Here is a 20,118-nt window from a genome sequence, read left to right on the forward strand (position 1 = left end):
TGGGTTAGAGGGTAGACACAGTCCCATTCACTTTAACAATGATGTGCCATAATCGTGTTTCCAACCACTTGATTACAATTTTTCTCTGCGGTGTGGCCTGCTATCATCTTCAGACATCATATCACCATCACAACAGGGTGGAAAAGAGTTTGGCGTGTCACTTTATTTTGAAGATCCATGACTTCTTGTAACAATTCCTGCTTTTATATAACACCTTATAATTTGAAACAAATCAAAGCACTTCACAATTCACAATTCACAATTCAAATCGCTTTATTGGCATGATAAGTTACATCTTATGTTGCCAAAGCATCAAAATACATTTATGGTTTAGCACATAAACGCAGTTCTTTCTTCACACAATGAATTACTGTTTGAATTGTGGTGACTCTTGCATAGGGAAGCACAGTAGCAATTCTGCTAGGCATTGTACTCAACATTGCTTTTATTATATGCAGATATGTAGCCATCGGATTTCCTGGGAATCAACAGCAAAATTAATCATTCATAAACTTGCAGTAATGATGTCCAGGTGTTAATTTTTCAGTTTTTACATTATCACATATTAACAGAGTACCCTGAGTTTCGGTGTCTCCAATGTTAACACAAGAACAGACCAAATATGGAATAAAATCATCGATAAACTTTTCAGTGTGTATTAGAAAGAAATCGCTGTACCCTGGAGTGACCACTGGATAGCTAACAGTCAATCACAGATAGTAATCTAATCAAGGCGCTGTAATGGAATCTGAAAACATGTTGATGAAGCACAAGCAGTTCATCGTCAAAATCTTGAGATTTGATGATTATCAGTAATCCTCCCGTAATGTTATATGTGGTTAAAATGGCTTTTTTTAATGCATCAGATAGGGCAACGATAAAGGACCTTTCAGTACATGGGATGATTTATAGGCCCTCACAGGATATCAGGCTGTAGATGCTGAATGGAATAAAAAATCACCTTCCTTTCCACAAAGCAGTAATCCCATCCTGGGGTTCAGATAAGGATTATGCATCACTCAGGCTTTGCTTTTGTGGTTTTTGACATCTGAACCTTAAATTAGAATGTGGTTTTGTAATCCATTATTCTTTTAAGATCAATATATATGTACAGTACAAGGCTGAAAGTGATTTAGCGCAACGTAAAGCAAAGCTTGTATTTATACAGTGACTTATATCATGCCCCTTACAAACGTCTCAGGGCACTTTAAATACAATGAATGACTTTGAAGTTCAGTGACTTGCTATACTTGCAAATGCAGCAGGCACTATGCCTATAGTAATATCTTGCAGACTTCAATGAGATTACAAAACAGTTCATTTGTTTTTGGTGCTGTTGGTCAAGGGAAGAATATTGGCCAGGATACTGGAAGGTCTCCTGGTTCTCCACATACCGCCTAGCGATCTTTTAACAACCTCCTAAAGCACAGGAACCAGGCAGACATTTCATCCAAAACACAGCACCTCCAACAATGCAGCACTCCCTCAGTATGTCACTGCAGTGTCAGCCTAGCTTGAGTTCAAGCCCTGATGAGGAGCTTCAACCTGCGCAAGCTTCTAACTCAGAGGCAAGGGTGCTACCAATTGAGCCAAACTGACACATTCAAATCTGATGATGTTAAAAGGGTTAGCATTTGTACTTTGGTTTTGAGTTGTATCGAAGCATGCATAAAATACACTGTCGCTGTGAATATTCACAAGCATTTACTTGGAGTTCTGTGACACTAATGTGACAACACAACTCTCCATCTGCAAGGAGTCTGACCCCACCACTAGCCCTCGGTGGACCCTGCTGATGATGTCAGGCCATTTTAGATTCTTCTCGTTTTAAAATTACACTGCCTGGGAACCAATTAAAAATCATATTCTAATCTTCGGTACAGGTAACGCAGGTTTTGCTGTGTTAGCTACATTGCTTAATTCAGATTATTGGATAATTCTGTTTTTAAGTGTAAAAATGACTGATGTATCAGAGTAAGCTGTATACATGAGCAAGCTAACAACAATGACAACTTGCATTTACATAGCACCTTTAACGTTATCAGACCACATTTGACACCAAGCCACGTAAGATATTAGGACAGGTGAACAAAGGCTTGTCAAAGAGGTAGGTTTTAAGGAGTGTCTTAAAGGAGAAGAGAAAGGTAGAAGCGGAAAGGTTTAGGGATAGAATTCTAGAGTTTGGGCCTAGACACCTGAAGATACGGCCCCCTATGTTGGTGCGAAGAAAATAGGGGATGCAGAAGAGGCCAGATTTGGAGGAATGTAGGGGAAAAATTGGTGAGTGCCAGCAAAGCAGTCGGTCTCACCGCCAACTGCCGTTAACGGCCACCCGAAATGGCCGCAGCGCTAACCAACCTAAATTGGTGTGGGGGGCATGGAGGTAGGTGACGCAATGCTAACCTTGGGTGCAACGCCATCCTGGGGGCGTTGCACGAGGGATCCGGGACCAATTTGTAGTCCTGGTGTGGCGTCGCTCCTTCCCCGAGCGTCTCTGTGCGAGACTGTGAAGCTCGCAATGCATTGTGGGCAGCGAGGAGCTCTGAAATTTAAAGGGGCCATGCACATTGAAGCAAGACAAAATAAAATGCACTGATTCAATACATTTTTCAGCCCTTTCTGTCTTTTTACAAATATTCAATATTTAAAAGAAGTTCCAAATGTGATTATTCAACTCTTAAAGCTGAATTACCTTCCTAAACTGCACATCTGGGAAAACTGCCTCAGCACTAACACAAATGGCTCAGCAAGCCAGGGAAGGGGCACCCAGGATCTCGCACGCAGCACTCCAGCTTTGTGCAGGGGGTCAACACTGCAAGACTGGCCCTCTACCCACAATGTGGGAGTACATTACCAAGGCCGTCACTGCCAGAAGTGTTGCCCCCACCACCTGGCTCCAGTGCCCAAGGAAACATCATGACCTCAGACCACTGGTCAAGGTCAGTGAATGTATCTTCAAAAGCCATCACCTAACAACTGCACCACTAGCCTCGCACACTGATCAATGCAGGACCCCCAATCACTCACCTACCAACAATCTGCACCAATGGCGAGGCACATCTCCCATTCCTAGCCTCACCTCATCCCATTGGAGGAGATGGTGCTGGCCATTCTTGGCAGGGGCATGGCTGAGCCCTTGGCCAGTGGCAGGGCTGAAAGGATACAAGTTGCGGATACCCTCATACGTTATCCCCTTCTGGCATGAACCGCTAGGTTTCCCGCCCTCCCGTCAGAAGATACTCCCACATTGTGGGTAGAGGGCCAGTCTTGCAGTGTTGACCCCCTGCACAAAGCTGGAGTGCTGCGTGCGAGATCCTGGGTGCCCCTTCCCTGGCTTGCTGAGCCATTTGTGTTAGTGCTGAGGCAGTTTTCCCAGATGTTCAGTTTAGGAAGGTAATTCAGCTTTAAGAGCTGAATAATCACATTTGGAACTTCTTTTAAATATTGAATATTTGCACAACCCTTGTGTCTTCCTCATTTCACTCACCCAAGAAACGCAGCCTGCGCAGCCATGGGTCAGCAAGAAGAGGTAGCCTGCGCAGCCATGGGTCAGCAAGAAGAGGTAGCCTGCCCAGCCAGTGGGACCGCAGGCGGATGATCCCATCCCAGATATCCCGGTCACAAAGGGACTGCCTGGGTTGCATCCTTCTGTCTGATTCCTGCTCTTCGCCTTCCTCCTCTTCTGCGTCTTGCTCCTCTGCGACTTCCTCGTCCCTCTGCAAACGGATGCTGTAAATGTGAAATGACAGCTTAAGATGCTGCAAATACTCAGTTGGTCAGGCAGCATGTAGACCTGAGATGTGAACTCCACGGATGTAGCGTGACCTGCTGACTATTCACAGGATGTTCTGTCTTCTCAGAGGCGTTCACTTACCATCCAAGCCCTTGCAAGCGTCCAGCAGCGCTCCTAAAACACTTAAAAAAAAATTTCACATATATTGCAGCAAGCCAGCCACGGTCCTTGAACCCCAACTATTCACAATATATATTAATGATCTAGACAAGGGAACTAGATGTAATATCTCCAAATTTGGAGACGACACAAAGCTGGGTGGGCGTGTGTGCTGTGAGGAGGATACCGAGAAACTCCAGGATGATTTGGACAGGTTGGGTGATTGGGCAGAAGCATGGCAGATGCAATATAACGTGGATAAATGTGAGGTTATCCACTTTGGTGGCAAAAACAGGAAGGCAGATTATTATCTGAATGGCAAAAGATTGGGAGAAGGGGAAGTGCAACGAGACCTGGGTGTCCTTGTGCACCAGTCGCTGAAGGTAAGCATGCAGGTGCAGCAGGCGGTTAAGAAGGCAAATGGTATGTTGGCCTTCGTAGCGAGAGGGTTTGAGTACAGGAACAAGGATGTCTTGCTGCAGTTGTACCGGGCCTTGGTGAGACCACACCTTGAGTATTGTGTGCAGTTTTGGTCGCCTTATCTGAGGAAGGATATTCTTGCCATGGAAGGAGTGCAGCGAATATTCACCAGACTGATACCTGGGATGGCAGGAATGACGTATGAGGAGAGATTGGGTCGATTGGGCTTATACTCGCTGGAGTTTAGAAGAATGAGAGGGGATCTCATTGAAACTTATAAAATTCTAACAAGACTGGACAGACTAGATGCAGGAAGGATGTTCCCGATGGTCGGGGAGTCCAGAACCAGGGGTCACAGTCTAAGGATAAGGGGTAAGCCATTTAGGAGAGAGATGAGGAGAAATTTCTTCACCCAGAGAGTGGTGAACCTGTGGAATTCTCTACCAAAGAAGGCAGTAGAGGCCAATTCATTAAATATATTCAAGAAGGAGTTAGATATATTTCTTAAGGCTAAAGGGATCAAGGGATATGGGGAGAAAGCAGGTACTGAATTTGGATGATCAGCCATGATCGCATTGAATGGCGGAGCAGGCTCGAGGGGCTGAATGGCCTACTCCTGCTCCTATCTTCTATGTTTCTATGTTTCAATAAAATTGAAAAAACCAAGGCCAAATCCTTCCATTCAAACTTAGCTGATTGATGTGTGTGTCCCTTTAACAGCTGCAGATATCGCCTCTGTCAGCCTCCTTGCACGGCAGGTTAACCGGGCGTGCTTAGGACCCAGTGCTGAATTGAGCACTAGGGTCGAAGTTTGCATAGGTGACATTAAGTCGGTGGTGCACGAATATGGCGGCCCCCAGGGGGACCGCCTCCAGCCGGCGCTAGAGCGGCGGCCGCCATTTTTTTGAGAATCGCTGGCACTAACAGGTGGCAGTAAGTATCTGAATTTTTCGCCCAAAGACTTGTAGGAGGGTTGTAGAGCTGGAGGGGCGAGGCCATGGAGGTCTTTGAATACAAGAATGGGAATTTTAAATTTGAGGTTTTGCTGGAATGGGAGCCAGTGTAAGTCAGTGAGCACAGGGGTGATGGGAGAATGGGACTTGGTGCGAGTTAGTATGCGAGCAGCAGAGTACTGGATCAGCTTAAGTTTACCCAGGGTAGAAGATGAGAGGCTGGCCGGGAGAGCATTAGAGTCTGGAGGTAACAAAGGCATGGATGAAGGTTTCAGCAGCAGATAGACTGAGGCAGGGACGGAGATGGGAGGTGGAGGTGAACGTAGCTGGTCTTGGTGATGGTGCGGATATAGGGTCGGAAGCTCAGCTCAGGGTCAAATAGGAGGCAGAGTCTGGTTCAGCCTGAGATATTGGCCAGGGAGGGGGATGGAATCTACGGCTAGGGTTGGTGGCTGGGGCCAAAGACAATGGCTTTGGTCTTTCCAATATTTAATTGCAGGAAATTTTTGCTAATCTAATACTGGATGTCAGACAAGCAGCGTGGCAAAACATAGTAGTTATCTTGCCATGATACTTCTTTGCCTTAATTGGCTGCAAAACTAGCCTCAGGAGCATTTTTCCAGCCAATCCCAAACCATTAATAAACAAAATTCACATGCAATCTCCAAAATAGAAAGGTATGTAAAGTGCAAAAAATAAATTTTAAGCATGACTTGTGGATTGCTGTCATCGTTCATGGGAAGTTGGAGGATAAATTTGCTAGGAAAAGGAGGATGTAATGGACAATGTTTTACTGTGGTGATACATTTTAGTTGTAGTTTGGAATAACGTAAAGGTTAAAACTCAAGAAAAGAGTGTAAAATAGATAAAGTGTTGTAGAAATTGAAATTAATATAATTAAATGAAAGTTAAGATGTATATTGTATGTTTTTGTAGTGTGGCTTTTGAAGGGAATGGGAGTTAAAATAAATTAATGTGAAATATGACTGCATTAAACTGTGTATGTCTGTAATTTGTATATAGATTGTGTTAGTGTGTACAATTTGTGTAGAGCAAATATTTTCCTCTGATATATGTATCTGATAGAATTTGTATGAAGTATTTTGTGTATAGATGTAAAAATTATTTATAGATGTGACTCGGTTGCGTTCTGGGTGGAAGGCTGGTTTGTGTTGGTGAGTATGTGGAGGCAGAGAATTGGGGCACAGTGTTTAAGTGTTTCTGGGGCATGGGAGGATTAAGTGCAGGAGTCATGGGATACGTGAGGAATGAGAGGTGAGATCCTGAAATCTGGTAATGGTTTATGGGAGTGTGGAAGTGATAGTGATGAGGGGAGGGGTTAAGAAGCATGGCAATGCTTGGAAGATGGTACCAAGATGTTGGGAGTGGAATGGAGTGGAGGTCTCCAGGAATAATGAGGTGGTTTGATGAAATGGGAGCAATTGAGGGATGGGAATTCAGGGGATAGTGGGGTGTGGGTTTAATGGGGTTTATGCTTGTGGGGGGAGAGGGGGTGGTACCCAGATTATAATACTGGTGAGAGGGCAGTTCAGAGATTGAGAGTACTGGGAGAAGGACACGAGCATGTAGGAGCACTGAGACAGTGGTTCTACAGTGTGGGAATAATGGGAGGAGGTTCTTGGGATGTAGTTAATAGAGGGGAGGCAGTATTGGAGAATTAGGAAAGCAGTTTGTATGTTTTTGGAAGATTGAGGAGAGGAATCTTGAGGTGTAGGAGCATTGAGCAGCTCAGAAGTGATCATATTAAGGGGTCTGGGGTGTGACAGTATAGGGAGAGTGTGTATGATTGTATTGAGAAGGTGGTGGCCTAGGAGAATGTGAGTTCATATACTTGGGCCCCTTTGGGGCCATGAGCTGCTGTGACACTGTAGATCCCAGTGAGACTCACTGACAGGTTTAGTGCCCAATATGCGTCACCCTTGTGTTCCCATCTGTGAGCTGCTTGTTCGAGCATTGCACCAGTGACAAAACCGATACTCTTTTATAGTGGGTAGAGAAAGTATCAGGCAGAGAGGGAACACCTGAAATCAGCCTCAGTCAATCTCTCCTGTGAAAGCTACTAAAGATGGTTACCCCCCAACACCCCCCTATTTTCCGCAAAGTCAATTATTATAGCAGTGGGAGGTCGGAGCAAACCACCCTGTAGTTCTGAGAATCACAGGAGGCCAACAATGGATATCTGATTGTGATTTGAGCCCCATGCAATGGCAGGTATCCTGCTTAATGACCTGGCTTTTCCTCATTAACCTTGTTCCAGAGATTATGTGTGTACTTTTGGCAATTTTTAAATTGCTTACCGTCTAAATAGTTTGCTTTTTATGGTATTTTGCAGCATTACATTTCTTGTAGTCTGTCGAGGTTGTTAAACCAGCATGGGTATTTATCTGACAGACTATCAAGGAACTGGGGCAATTGCACTAAATATACCCTCTCTATCAGGCAATTGAAGTGAATGTATCATGTAAAATGCTTTTCCCCATACTTCTCCCGATGGACTATTATTAGAGAGACCATACATCCCCGTTTTCCGGGGACAGTCCCCGGAAGAGTTCCCGGTTCAGGAATCTCCTCTGCAAATAGGCATGGGTTCAAATCAGGAATCACATGACCCCCAAGTGGCCCTGCAGTCGGTCAATAAAGTGGGCGGGGCTTTGTGGCGGGGCGGCTTCCGATTGGTGGGAGGGATGTCAATCTCCTGTTTGCAACCAGTAGAAGGGGTGGACTCACTGAGGGAATTTAATCTATACGGAGATCGCGCTCTGTGGCCGCATGCTCCTCCCCCCCCACCCCCTATCCCAACCGCCACCCCCCCCCCCACCCCACCGAATCCCTGGATAGTCCTGTGAAGTTTGGTTAACGAGAAATCGGCCCCGGAGCCTAAATGTCCGCGTAATGGGGGCCGCTGACGAATGAGCGGCGACTGGAGCCAAGGCAGGTGGATGTCTCGGGAGCCAGCGGGCTCGGATGGTGTGGGTGAGTGTCGGGCTGTGAGGAGGGGAGAGGAGCCGCATTATTCAGGTGGAAAGTTCTGCCGCTGCTTTTTGCGGATTCAGGTTGCATCAAAATAGCAAAATGTTTTTGCCTCGCTGCGCTGTGCGACCTATATTATCCATCCTGGCTTCTTTGCTGTGCTTCCCACCCTGAGTATCCCCAGATTCAGTTTAGAAAATATGATCACCCTACTATTATAGAATGAGGCAACATTCAATCAGACCTCTCAATGAATTGCTACCATCCAGTTAACTAGCAGGAAAGCCAGATGCATCTGTCCATTAGGCTGCTTGGGATGTCAGGAAAATATTGAAATTGGGGGGGGAGGGGGGGAGGGAGAAATTTGATCATTGGCCTGAATCAATTGCTATCTGGAACTACCAAAGGAAGGAAATTTAGCGCAAAAGCTAGGAAGATGGGATCACAGACACACAATGAGAAGCTTTAGGTCAGTCTGTGTTATCTTCTACTAAGAGACCACGTAGTGATGTCTGGGGCACCATGAAAAACCATTGGGAGGGAAAATGGATAGGAATTAAAATAAGAAGGTCACTAATTCAAAATGGATGTTCGGTACTCTAAGGGTTATTTAAACTATAAGAGAAAATTTACAATTGCTGCCTATCAGATTACTTTGGGCGGGGGTGGGGGACGGAAGGAACTTGTGTAGCGAACATACAATAGAGCTAAAGGAGCTGATATCAACTGCATCAGCTCCCATATCACCTCCCATTTGAGAATTCAGGCCAATTCGAGTTGTGTATGTGTGTGTGGAAAAAGCCGGGCTTGGAGCACTTAGCTGGACAGAAGCCACGGAGGGGACCCTATACACATTAAACTGTTTGCTCAGTCAAAGATGAAATGTGCCAGACTCTCTTCTCATTGATGAACTCTGTAATAGCCAGCTGGCATGTAGCCTGTTTGACCTCCTGAAGTAGAAAGAGGGCATCGGGAGCCTATACGTTTACCACACACAGCAGAGGCAGAAAGATATTCTCGAGCTTAAGTAAAGCCCAGCATGGCTAATGGTCAGCCACACAGCACCTCATTAGAAGTGGGTTCTTTAGCATCATTTGAAGGGACTGAGTCAAACCAGAGTGAAGGAGGTAAGATTTCTCTTATCAATGAGCTATTTGGATTGTAATTATCATCACACTGTTTGCTGTAATGAGGATTTTGTTGTTGTTTTCAAGGTTATGGTTGGTACATTACTGTCAATGCATAGCACTCTTGTATATGTAACTCTGTTCAGCATTTTATATAAGAATTAGGCTGAAATGAAAGCTTTGTTCCAACCATCATGCATGTTTTGCTAGATTCACTTGAATAATTGTACCTTTTTACTCTACTTTATTCCTTTTAAATGATAAAGAAAACAGTGACAGAACAAGAACAGTAAGGAATACTTGGAGAATTGCTATTCAAGACAATTCCACTTAGTTACAGAAGCAGGCACCAAGTGTCAAATCTAGATGCAGAAACAAGGCTGACATTAACTTGTCGTGACATAACCATACCGGGTAGAGCGTGTCAAATATTTTACCTTTTCATGTTCGTGTCACCTCGTGAAGCTTTGGAGGAGCAAAGCCTTCGCCAGGCTACACACATACTGTGGGTGAGCAGAGAGGATTTGCATTTAAATCAGTCTGCTGCTGTCTGAGCATTAATTAAAGATGAGCTAACTGTTTGAGTTGTCCTTTCTGAGACCAATTGTTGGCGAAACAATTACTTGATCCTGCTTGTCGTTTTTTAAAAACTTTTCTTTAGTTATGGTGTTTTGCAAAATTACAGCATGGAGAGTAAATTCCTTCACTCTATTGCCTGGAAATGACTGCATCCATGTTATCGTGCAGATGCTCAGTGCATTTGTATCAAACTCCTTTTCCTGCTGTTGTAACGGAGGTGTTAACCCATTTACAATAAACAGGTAAAAAATAGCAGATAATGGAATTTGAGCACATTAAGTGATCATGCGACCACATTGGCAACCATCATTTTTAGCTTTGTTTTTTTCCCCCCGAAGTTTTAAGCTGCAATTTTTGTTACTTGAAGGTACTTTTATGTGACGTCAAGAACCTGCCAAAAATTACAATTCAAAATATCTTAAAAGGAGGAGTAGAGAAATTGTAACAAAAGTAAACAAGAATTGAAACAGAGCACCTAGAAACAAGATAGTTTGCTCTTGCTTTCGATCAACTCCTCCAACGTCTGTGTGTTTAAAAAAAAAAAAAAATATTTCCAAAGTTCATGATTTTTGTGAATAAACTATAAGTAGTGTCAGATCTGTATATGAATATCTTGAAATGATGATTTTGGAATGGGTTTCCAGTTGTTGCAGTTCTGCATAGCGGCTGACTTAGTGAGGAACCCACAGGTGCTCGTTCAGCAGATGTTTGTTACGCAGTGTTATAATCTCCTCTCTGGAGAAGCAAGTGACGAGGAAATAGATAGAGGTCCTGGAAAGTAGTTCTGTCGGATAGGATTTGAGAGTTCGAAGACATGATTCAAAATTAAGGAAATTTAGGCAACAAATGTTTAGTAAAAGGACGCTAGAATTGTGGAACAGATTACTGACGAGGGAGGTGGAACAGAAAACATTATAGGGTTTAAACCTATTAGTTTATTATTTATTCCTCTTAATTAAGGGTCTACATGGCTCTTAGATCATGGTAAGAAAACTGATGGGGGGTTTGAAAGGTTAGACCAGATGGACCAATGTCTCATGTCCAAAACATTACTATGTATGTATGTATATATGGATGTATATATGTGCGTGTATATTCATTTATATCTTATATATATAAAACGGTATGTCGCTCTGTCTGTCTTTCTGCCTCTCTGTCCGGCTATACAATCAAAAGTTATAGAGCGTACCTACACATATGTTATATCAAAAGAAAGCTCATCATTAGGGGACTCTTGTAGGCGTATTTACTTTTTGGTCGGACAAAAATTGTTCCGATGGTATCCAAAAAACGTTCAAAATTCTGCTCATTATCCGCTCATTAGCATCGAGTGACGTGAAGGTTGACCAATCGTACAGTCGAGCGACCCGACGGTCGACCAATCGCTGCGTCACGGGGGCGGGTTCATCTGCGTGTGCGGTCGGGCCATCCTACAGTCGAGTGACAGGACGATTGACCAATCCTACAGTTCAGTGACCTGACGGTTGACCAATCAGTGCGTGTGTGGGCGGGCCTTATTGTTCTGAACCGAGGTGAGTGGCCGCCATCTTGATTCCAAACTGTTCATTTCTTTTTCCCGCTTTCTGCGTGTTTCTTTTCAAATCTACATTTCCAGCAAAAAAAAAAGTTGCTTTTAAAACATATTGGCCTAGAAATTCAGTTGGCTGCACCAGCCGTTAGCGCCTTAGGAGGAGTAGATCTCAAGTGCTAGGCGCTTAGCGCCCGGGCGCAGCGTGATCTGCGCCTCGCCCCAACTTCAGTAGACATTTAGCGCCGGCGCAAAGTCATTGCGCGCGCAGATCATGATGTCATTTCGTCGTGCAATGCCCTTTGTGCGCCCGGAACCGGAACTTCACTCGCGCCGCCCCATTGTGCGCCTGGCGGCCCTAGCGACTGTTGAGTCGAACGGTGCTCAGCCGATGCGGGCCGCGGGGAGTGCAAATTAAAGGGCACTCCTGCAGTAGAAAAGGCAGCCGTTTTGCAACGGAGGAGGAGGAGGAGGATCCGCTCGCCGCACCGGCCCTGCGCCCAACTTCCGGTGGTAGCGCCCCGGGCTGCTGGCTTAGCGCCTAATGATAGTCGTGCATTGCCTGTTTTAGCGCAGCAGCAACCTCTTAGGGCGATGCAACTGAATATCGGCAAAGGGGGCTCGACTTTGCGCCGGGCGCAAACTTTAGCGTCCGCCCGACTTTACCGCCCCAAAAGTGGCTATACTGAATTTCTAGGCCATTCTTTTTTAAAAAAGTTAATTAATTTGTAAATCTTTTCTCTAACCTCTATAATTTTCCTACCTTTCACCGTTTTTCCAGCCCCGGGGCCTAGGCTACTCCAACTGCCAGCAGCGCAACTCCAGTCCCAGGCTCCCGGCCTAGACAGGGACCAACACTGGCACAGGGGAGAGGGTGTGCTGCCTCAGCTCCATTCCCGGGGTCGGTAGGTGGGGAGGCTTCATAAGCAACTGGGGTAGGTCGCAAGCCCCAAATAATAATCTGAAGATCCTGTGTTTGCAGCTGAGGGAATTTCTTCTGCTGACAGCCCCAGGTTAATGGCAGCCATCTTTGTCAAGGAGGGTGAAAAGTTTCAGTGCGACGCCATTTTGATTCAGTGTGTAACAGAGTGCATGCGTGGCCATCTTAGTACAGGAACATAGAATGGGTGGGGCTTCAGTGCTCCCAATCGGGTCCTGGTGACCGGGACAGACAATTGACTGTGTGGGCAGGGCCTAATCTTTCCAACTGAAAAGCAAGCGGCGGCCATTGTTTGTGATACAACACACTGACAGGTGAGGACCCCTTTTTTAATAAAAAGATTGGTGAGGTTGTAAAGTGTATGTTATAGAAAGATTTACCAAAAATGTTTTATAAGCACTTTAAGTTTCATGTTTCAAGGTATTAAAAGGTAGGCTGGGCCATGTCAGTGCAGGGGCCCGAGGCTTCTCCAACGGCCAGCAGCGCAACTCCAGTCCCAGGCTTCCGGCCCAGACAGGGACCAACACTGGCAAAGGGGAGAGCGTCTGCTGGCTCCCCCCTCCCCCCTCCCCCCTCCTTCCCCCACACCCCCTACCCCCCAACACCCCCTTCCCCCCCTCCCTTTCCCCCCTCCATCTCCCCCTCCCTTTCAACCCCAACCCCCCCTTCACCCCCACCTACCCCTTTCCCCCCTTCCCCTTCCCCCCACCCCCCTTTCCCTCCCACCTCCCCCTTCCCTCCCCCACACCCCCTTTCCCCCCACCCCCCTTTCCCACCTTCCCCTCCCCCTTTCCCCCCACACCCCCCTTCCCCCCCCACACCCCCTCCCTTCCACCTCCCCCTTCCCTCCCCCACACCCCCTTTGTCCCCCTTCCCCCCTTCCCCTTCCCCCTCCCCTTCCCCCCTTGCCCCCTCCCTCTCCCCTTCCCCCCCTTGCCCCCTCCCTCCCCCTCCCCTTCCCCCTCTCCCCTTCCCCCCTCCCCTTCCCTCATCGCCCCCCTTCCCCTTCCCCTTCCCCCACTCCCCCTCCCCCTCCTCCCCTCCTCCCCTACCCCCTCCCTCCCCGCTCCCTCCCCCCTCCCTCCCCCCTCCTCCCCCTCCTCCCCCCTCCCCTCCCCCTCCCCCTCGTCGCTCTCTCTCTTCCCCCCAGTCGCTCCCTCTCTCTCTTCCAACAACAACATGCCCTCGAAAAAGCCTCGGCACCACCGGGCACTCCATCTAGTATATTATGTATTATATTATATTGTACTCTAATATATCACTGAGATATAAAAAGGGATAAATTTTACATTGAAAGTAGCTCTTATTAGAGTAGCTTCTCTCAGTCAGTAGTGGATATCAAAATAAACAGACTTCTATTTAGCTGGCAGAGCTCAAGTTCAGAGAAACCCCAAGCTGTTTCTTGAGCTTCCAGTTAGACTATGTAGTAAGAATAAACCAGCAAAGGAATGACATAAAAAGAGAAAATGCTGGAGATACTCAGCAGGTCAGGCAGCATCTGTGGAGAGAGAAACAGAGTCAACATTTCAGGGTCATCTGTTTCTCTCTCCACAGATGCTGCCTGACCCGCTGAGTATTTCCAGCATTTTCTCTTTTTATTTCAGATTTCCAGCATCTGCAGTATTTTGCTTTTGTATTAAAGGAATGGCTTCTTGGCCTAGAAATTCATTGTAGCCACTTTTGGGGCGGTAAAGTGGGGCGGCCGCTAAAGTTTGCGCCCGCCGCCAAATCGAGGCCACTTCTCCGATATTCATTAGCTTCGCCCTAAGAGTTCGCTCGAGCGCTAAAACTGGTGTTGGACGCCTCTGTTTGGGCGCTAAGCCGGAGGTGCTGATCGATAGCGCCGAGGCCGGGCGCAGCGCAGGTGCGGCCATCTCGTGATTGACAGCAGACACCCTGGCGCCGGCCAGCTCTTAAGGGGGAAGGGTCGACTGTGTCTGCTGCCATGCCCTGGATAGTGGAGCCCTGCAGCTAGGCCTGAACACTGCTGCTGGACCCAAATAGCGCCTGAAGCCATGGAGAAGGCCCGTGAACGTGCGCAGCGCTTCTCGGAGCGTGATCTGAGTGTGCTGGTTGCTGCTGTGGAGAAGAGGCGCCATGTTTTGTACCCGCACAATGGCAAGAGGGCGCCGTGCCGCGTCTACAGGAGAGCCTGGAGGCATGTCGCCAGCAAGCTGTCAGCCAACAGTGAGGTCCCCAGGAGCGGTGTCCAATGCCGCAAAAAGTTTAATGACCTCACGCGGATTGTCAGGGTGAGTACCCTTTCCAGTGACCTCCTCATCCTTGCATGTGCACCTCACATTATGGGCAAAGGGACCTGAAAGCCCTAATGGCCAGCCCTCATCCAGCAGCGATGGAACAGGCATGAACATCAATTGCACAATCTGCACTTAACACACTGGCCAGGCTATTCCACCATGGGAGGCAATGCACACAAGATCAGGGCGACACACTGTACTTAGAGGCCGTCCTTTCTCTTGCAGGCCAAGCTGGCAAATAATCGGAAGAGCCGGACTGCGACCGGGGGAGGCCGACCCCAGATCCAGCTGCTCACCGAGCTTCAACATCGCGTGGAGCGCATCATGGGTGCCCGGGTGATTGGCCCTCTTGCATGTGGAGATGCCGACCCTGTTCTGGCCACCAATGGTAAGGACATCCACGTTTGGACCTCTCTCGTCCCACTTGCGCATCAGATCTACATCCTTTGCCACTGTCTGACCAATGCGCTGAATGCCACCACTCATGCATCCCTTGCTGACGCCCTCTCCTCAGTCTAAAGCTACTCTTGTGCCTTCCTGCTTTCAGATGGTGAGGAGGAGGTCCCTGAACTTGCCAGTGACAGCCCCTCAGAAGAGGAGCAGGAGGAGGAGCAAGAGGAAGGCGGCCCATCAGGGGAACCCTCAGCCGCGGCCACCCAGGCCAATGTAGGGGACACGTCTTCCCTGGAGGGGAGCGTGGCGGAAGTTTCGAAGGGGAGGGGAGCTCATGGGACCTGCGGCCTGCAGAAACGCGGGAGGGGGGTGGAAGCTCGGCGGCCTTCTCCCCAGAGTGGGGATGCGTCGGAGGGGAGTCCAATTGCTGGGCCCAGCGACGAACAGCAACGCAGGAAGGGTCGGCCAGCTCGGCGGCCTTCTCCCCAGAGGGAGAGTCCGGCCACCAGTCCGGAGATGGTCTTCGCCGAGGAGATGGAACGCCTCGAGGACTTGTCCGTGGACTTGGAGCGCCGGCACACGGAGCTCATGGCGGCAGTGGCACGGTTGCCTGAGGCCATCGAGTCCCTCTCTCGGAGTGTGACCGAGTTCGGGCCCTCAGAGGCCATCAGTCGGGCGGAATTCCGGGCAGATCAGGCAGCGAGTCGGGCGGAATTTGGGGCAGATCAGGCAGCGAGTCGGGCGGAATTCGGGGCAGCTCTGGCAGCGACTGGCCAGGTGATCAGTGGTGCCGTCCAGTCAATGGCTGCTCTGATGCGGTCAGTGAACAGGTCAACACGGGCACTCACTGCTGCCACACTCGCTGTGTCAGCTAGGCATCGCCAGGGCACCCGGCGCGCTGCAGCAGCACAGCGGTCTGTCCCTCGGCAGATTGGTGCGCATGCTGCAGTGCTGGCCCGGGCGAGTGCCAGTGTCTCAAGCGACCAGCGAGCGCCTGCCATCCGCCAGCTTGCCCGCATTCCTCCAGCCGCCACTGCCACTCCCCCAGTGGAGCTGGCAGGAGCTACTGCAGCGACTGATGCTGGCCAGCCACAGCTGCAGCATTCAACAGCCGACCGCTCGACGGCCAGACCTCGACTAGGCCGACCCCCAAGGGCATCTGCCGTCACGACATGTGCCCCTCAGGCGCCTGCCCCCAGCCTTGCAGCAGCCAATGGCCTTACTTTGAGGAGGAGCAGCAGGGTGGGCAGGGGCCACACAAAGATGGCCAAGGCATCGCCCTAGCGGGCCAAATAGTCGAATGTGTGGCCAGTTGTGTTTGTTTTTTGAGGCCGAGATTTGCATGTTTGTTTTTTGAAGGCCGATGATGTGATGTTTGTTTTTTACGAAGGCCGAGAATGACGGCCATTTTAGTTGCACTATTTTGTTAATCCTCTCCAGGTTGTGGGAGCGAGTAATTTGTTTGAGTGTTTTTTGGGGGTTTCGTCTGTTTTTGGTTTTCATGTGGGAAGGGAGCTGAGTTTGAACAATAAAGCATTTTATTTATTAACATTGTCCATGTTTGATCTTTGAAGTGTTTGTTGCCTTAACCGGCTGAGGGCTTGCGGAGCGGCTGCAATCATGTTCTTTCATTGGCACATGCCATTCCCTGACAGGGGGCCTAGAAGTGACGTTCAATAAGCCGCCGACGGGCGGCCCTTGGACCTTGTGCCTCCCTCCTGGGCTGGTACTCCTCGTCCTCCTCCTCCTCATGCTCCTCCTGCTCCTCCTCCTGAGGTGGTGGTCCAACGTGAGGTGGCAGTGCCTGAGTCCTGCGGATAGCCAGGTTGTGCAGCATGCAGCAAACGACGACGAATTGGGAGACTCGATCCTGCGAATACTGGAGGGCTCCCCCGGAGCGATCGAGACAGCGGAACCGTTGCTTGAGGACGCCGATTGTTTGTTCTATGATGTTCCTAGTCGCTTGATGGCTCTCGTTGTATGCCTCTTCAGCAGGGGTCGTGGGCGCGCGGAGCGGGGTCATGAGCCAGGTACACAAAGGATAGCCTTTGTCCCCGATAAGCCATCCTCTTGGGGGAGGCTGTGCCTGGAACATGTCAGCCACAGTTGTCTGTCGCAGGATAAAGGCATCGTGGCTGCTGCCTGGAAAGCGGGCATTGACAGCTAGGATGCGCTGCCTGTGGTCACACACCAGCTGTACATTGAGGGAATGGTAGCCCTTCCGGTTGCAGTAATCCTCGGCATGCTCAAGAGGTGCCCGCAAAGCCACATGCGTGCAGTCAATGGCGCCCTGCACCATGGGGAAGCCCGCTATTCTTGCAAATCCCACTGCACGCTGCTGCTGCTTGTCCAGGGTCATGGGGAAGGAGATGAATTGATGTCTCCTTGTGAAAAGGGCTTCTGTCGCCTGGCGGATGCAGCAATGCACGGCGAACTGGGAGATGTTAGCGATGTCCCCAGCAGCGGATTGGAAGGAGCCGGTGGCATAGAAGTTCAGAGCCACCGTCACCTTCACTGCCACCGACAGAGACGTCCTGCGCATCAGCTGTGGCTGCAGATCTCTGTGAAGCAGCTGGCAGATGTCTGCAACGACCTCCCTTCTGAATCGCAGCCTCCTAACACACATCGCGGCAGACATGGTCAGATAGGAGGACTGCTGGCGGTATACCCTGGGTGGGTAAGGCCTCACTTGGCGACGCCTGTTGCCCCCTCTGCGTCTAGCCAGGGCTGCCACTCTCTCACGGCGTCTGTAAGCCCTTCTGGCATAAGGCTGAAAGTCAGCGTTGGCACCCAATGCAGCCCCCATTATATGCTGGCAAACACTGAGCTCTCAATGAAGGCAAAGATAATTGCTAAGCTCTGGCCTGAGCCAAAAATACCTGTCCTAGTGTTGGTCCAAACCAGTAAGCTCTCCTCCTTGGTCTCTGTCCAAAAAACCGTCGCACAAGAGTGAATGCTGCAAAATGGCTGGCCTTTATAGTGCAGGGTAAGTGCCCTTTAATTAGCGCTCCCCGCGGCCCGGCTCGGCTGTGTACCGTTCCACTTCACAGTCGCTCGGGCCGCCCGGTGCACAATGGGCCGGCGCGAGTGAAGTTCCGGTTTGGGGCGCACAAAGGGCGTTGCACTATTAAATGACGTCATGATCTGCGCGCGCAGCGGGGCGCGCGCTAAGACTTTGCGCCGGCGCTAAATGTGTCCTGAAGTTGGGGAGAGGCGCAGATCGCGCTGCGCCCGGGCGATAAGCGCCTAGCACTCGAGATCTACTCCTCCTAAGGCGCTAACGGCTGGCGCGCCCAACTGAATTTCTAGGCCCTTGTCTTTACACGAAGTTTAGACTGAACCAGGTTTTTTTTTTGACAAAACAAAGTACTTATTGATTCTGAATGTAGTGGTAAGAATTTCTCTCATCACTCTGAAGTAGCACGATACATTCTTGTTTACAATTTTACGAGATATACCAAGCAAAGGAAACCTTCATGAACACATGCAAATCAGTGCCACGCATAGCAACCAGAGAAATTGTTACCTTGTGATGCCGTAAATGTTCAGCTCCTGGAAACCTCTTTAAATCTGGTGTGATTTTCTGTTGCATGAACGCTGAATATGGATTTTTAGCTGAATATTTGGGCCAGAATTAGATTATATTTTACAGTTAAGTGCACTATGCTCTAGTGAACAGTGTCTTTGAGAATCTTGTAAGTAGCAGTTTATTGTGATGAGTGTGTTAACAGGGGAACTTTGATATACTTCCTCTATTCATGGAAGGTATAAACCGTGGCCCAGAAATTCGGGTCGGAGGCTTCCCGCGGGTGCAAGCCTCCGACCTGCATTTACCTAGCGCGCCGGCCGTTGAGCTGTGGGCCCGTGTGGGATTCCGATCTTGGGCCTCCTCCAACTGCCGGCGCGCAGTGCTTGTGTATCCCAGGGGCGCAGTTAGTTCGATGTGTCCCCTGGGGTCACATGGGCCATGGAGAGCCAATGGTAGCAGGGAATGCCCATTCATAAAATTGACAGGAAGAGCTGTCAAAACCATAAATACTATAAGCCCCAAAACATCACTAAAACTTAAAATAATGTTTTTTTTAATCACATTTTTATAATAACTATAAATTATATAAAATAACTCTTTTAAACAATAATTTAAATTTTTGAAAAAATTAATTACATTTTCTAACAGGGCTAAAAATAAACTTACCTTTCTTTAAAGTATTTAAAAATAATAAACCTGTGGAAAAAATGTTTTAATTTTAATTAATTCACCACTTACCTTGTTAAAAGCAGGCCTTGCGCCTGCTTTTTAAAAGTGTAACTCCTGGAGACTTACCCTCCCGGAGAAACCTGGAAAAAAAAACGTAAGTTCAATGCGCACGCGCTGCCTCTCCCGCGCACGCGTTCCACCTCTGAACCCCTTCTTTCAAGGGAATGGAAGATCCGGTTCCCCGCGCATGCACGAAACCGGCACTTTCGTTGGGCCTACGGGTGAGTACCCCGTGCGTACTCATTCGTGGAGACCCGAATTTCTGGGTATTTTATATTGTTCGTCTTGGTTTCTCAGAGAGTGTCAGAATAGGAGACTTATGTAAATATTAAACAGTCACAACTTGCCTTTAACATAGTAAATGTCCCAAGGCACTTTGCTAAATCTGGAATGGATGCTTAGCAGAAGTAGAAAATCTAACGGAGGTGACTGAAGGCATAGTCCAAGAGGTACCGAGCAGAACTGTTAAATCAACTGATTTCTTGTGATTTCCAAATACCATATACTCTTATTTTCAACTGTAAAATGCTGTAAACTAATGAGTGCTAATTAATTGGATCCCAAGCTCATTAAATACTAATGACTCTCTTAATCTTAATGCAACATTTCAATACATGCAAGTTGCATATGTATGTTACAAAACTATATAGTGATAATATTGCGCACTTAATAGAACACGTATTGAGAAAAGTAAATAGGAGGAAATACTGGCTTTTTAAAAGTGGTACATTAGAATAGGGTATGTACACGGGTGGTGGGAGAGGGTAACTTTACAAGGC

General features: G+C 48.3%; 1 protein-coding gene across 2 annotated transcripts in view; it reads left to right on the top strand.

The window, feature by feature from the left end:
* mpp2b (MAGUK p55 scaffold protein 2b) overlaps positions 1-20,118 on the top strand; it is a 667,238-nt gene that overhangs the window by 358,248 nt on the left and 288,872 nt on the right. Inside the window, exon 1 of one of the 2 annotated variants that reach the window (XM_085966349.1) lies at positions 9,034-9,383. The exons of the other annotated variant lie outside the window; for it this stretch is intronic. Within the exon in view, the coding sequence (XP_085822475.1) occupies positions 9,296-9,383 (88 nt within the window). The 5' untranslated portion in view covers positions 9,034-9,295. Of the gene's footprint in view, positions 1-9,033; positions 9,384-20,118 lie in introns of those variants that run through there. 2 annotated transcript variants of the gene reach the window in all.

The sequence above is a fragment of the Somniosus microcephalus genome, chromosome 24 (genome assembly GCF_052327205.1).
Source record: "Somniosus microcephalus isolate GS21.2 chromosome 24, FLI_Smic_1.0, whole genome shotgun sequence".
NCBI lineage: Eukaryota > Metazoa > Chordata > Chondrichthyes > Squaliformes > Somniosidae > Somniosus > Somniosus microcephalus.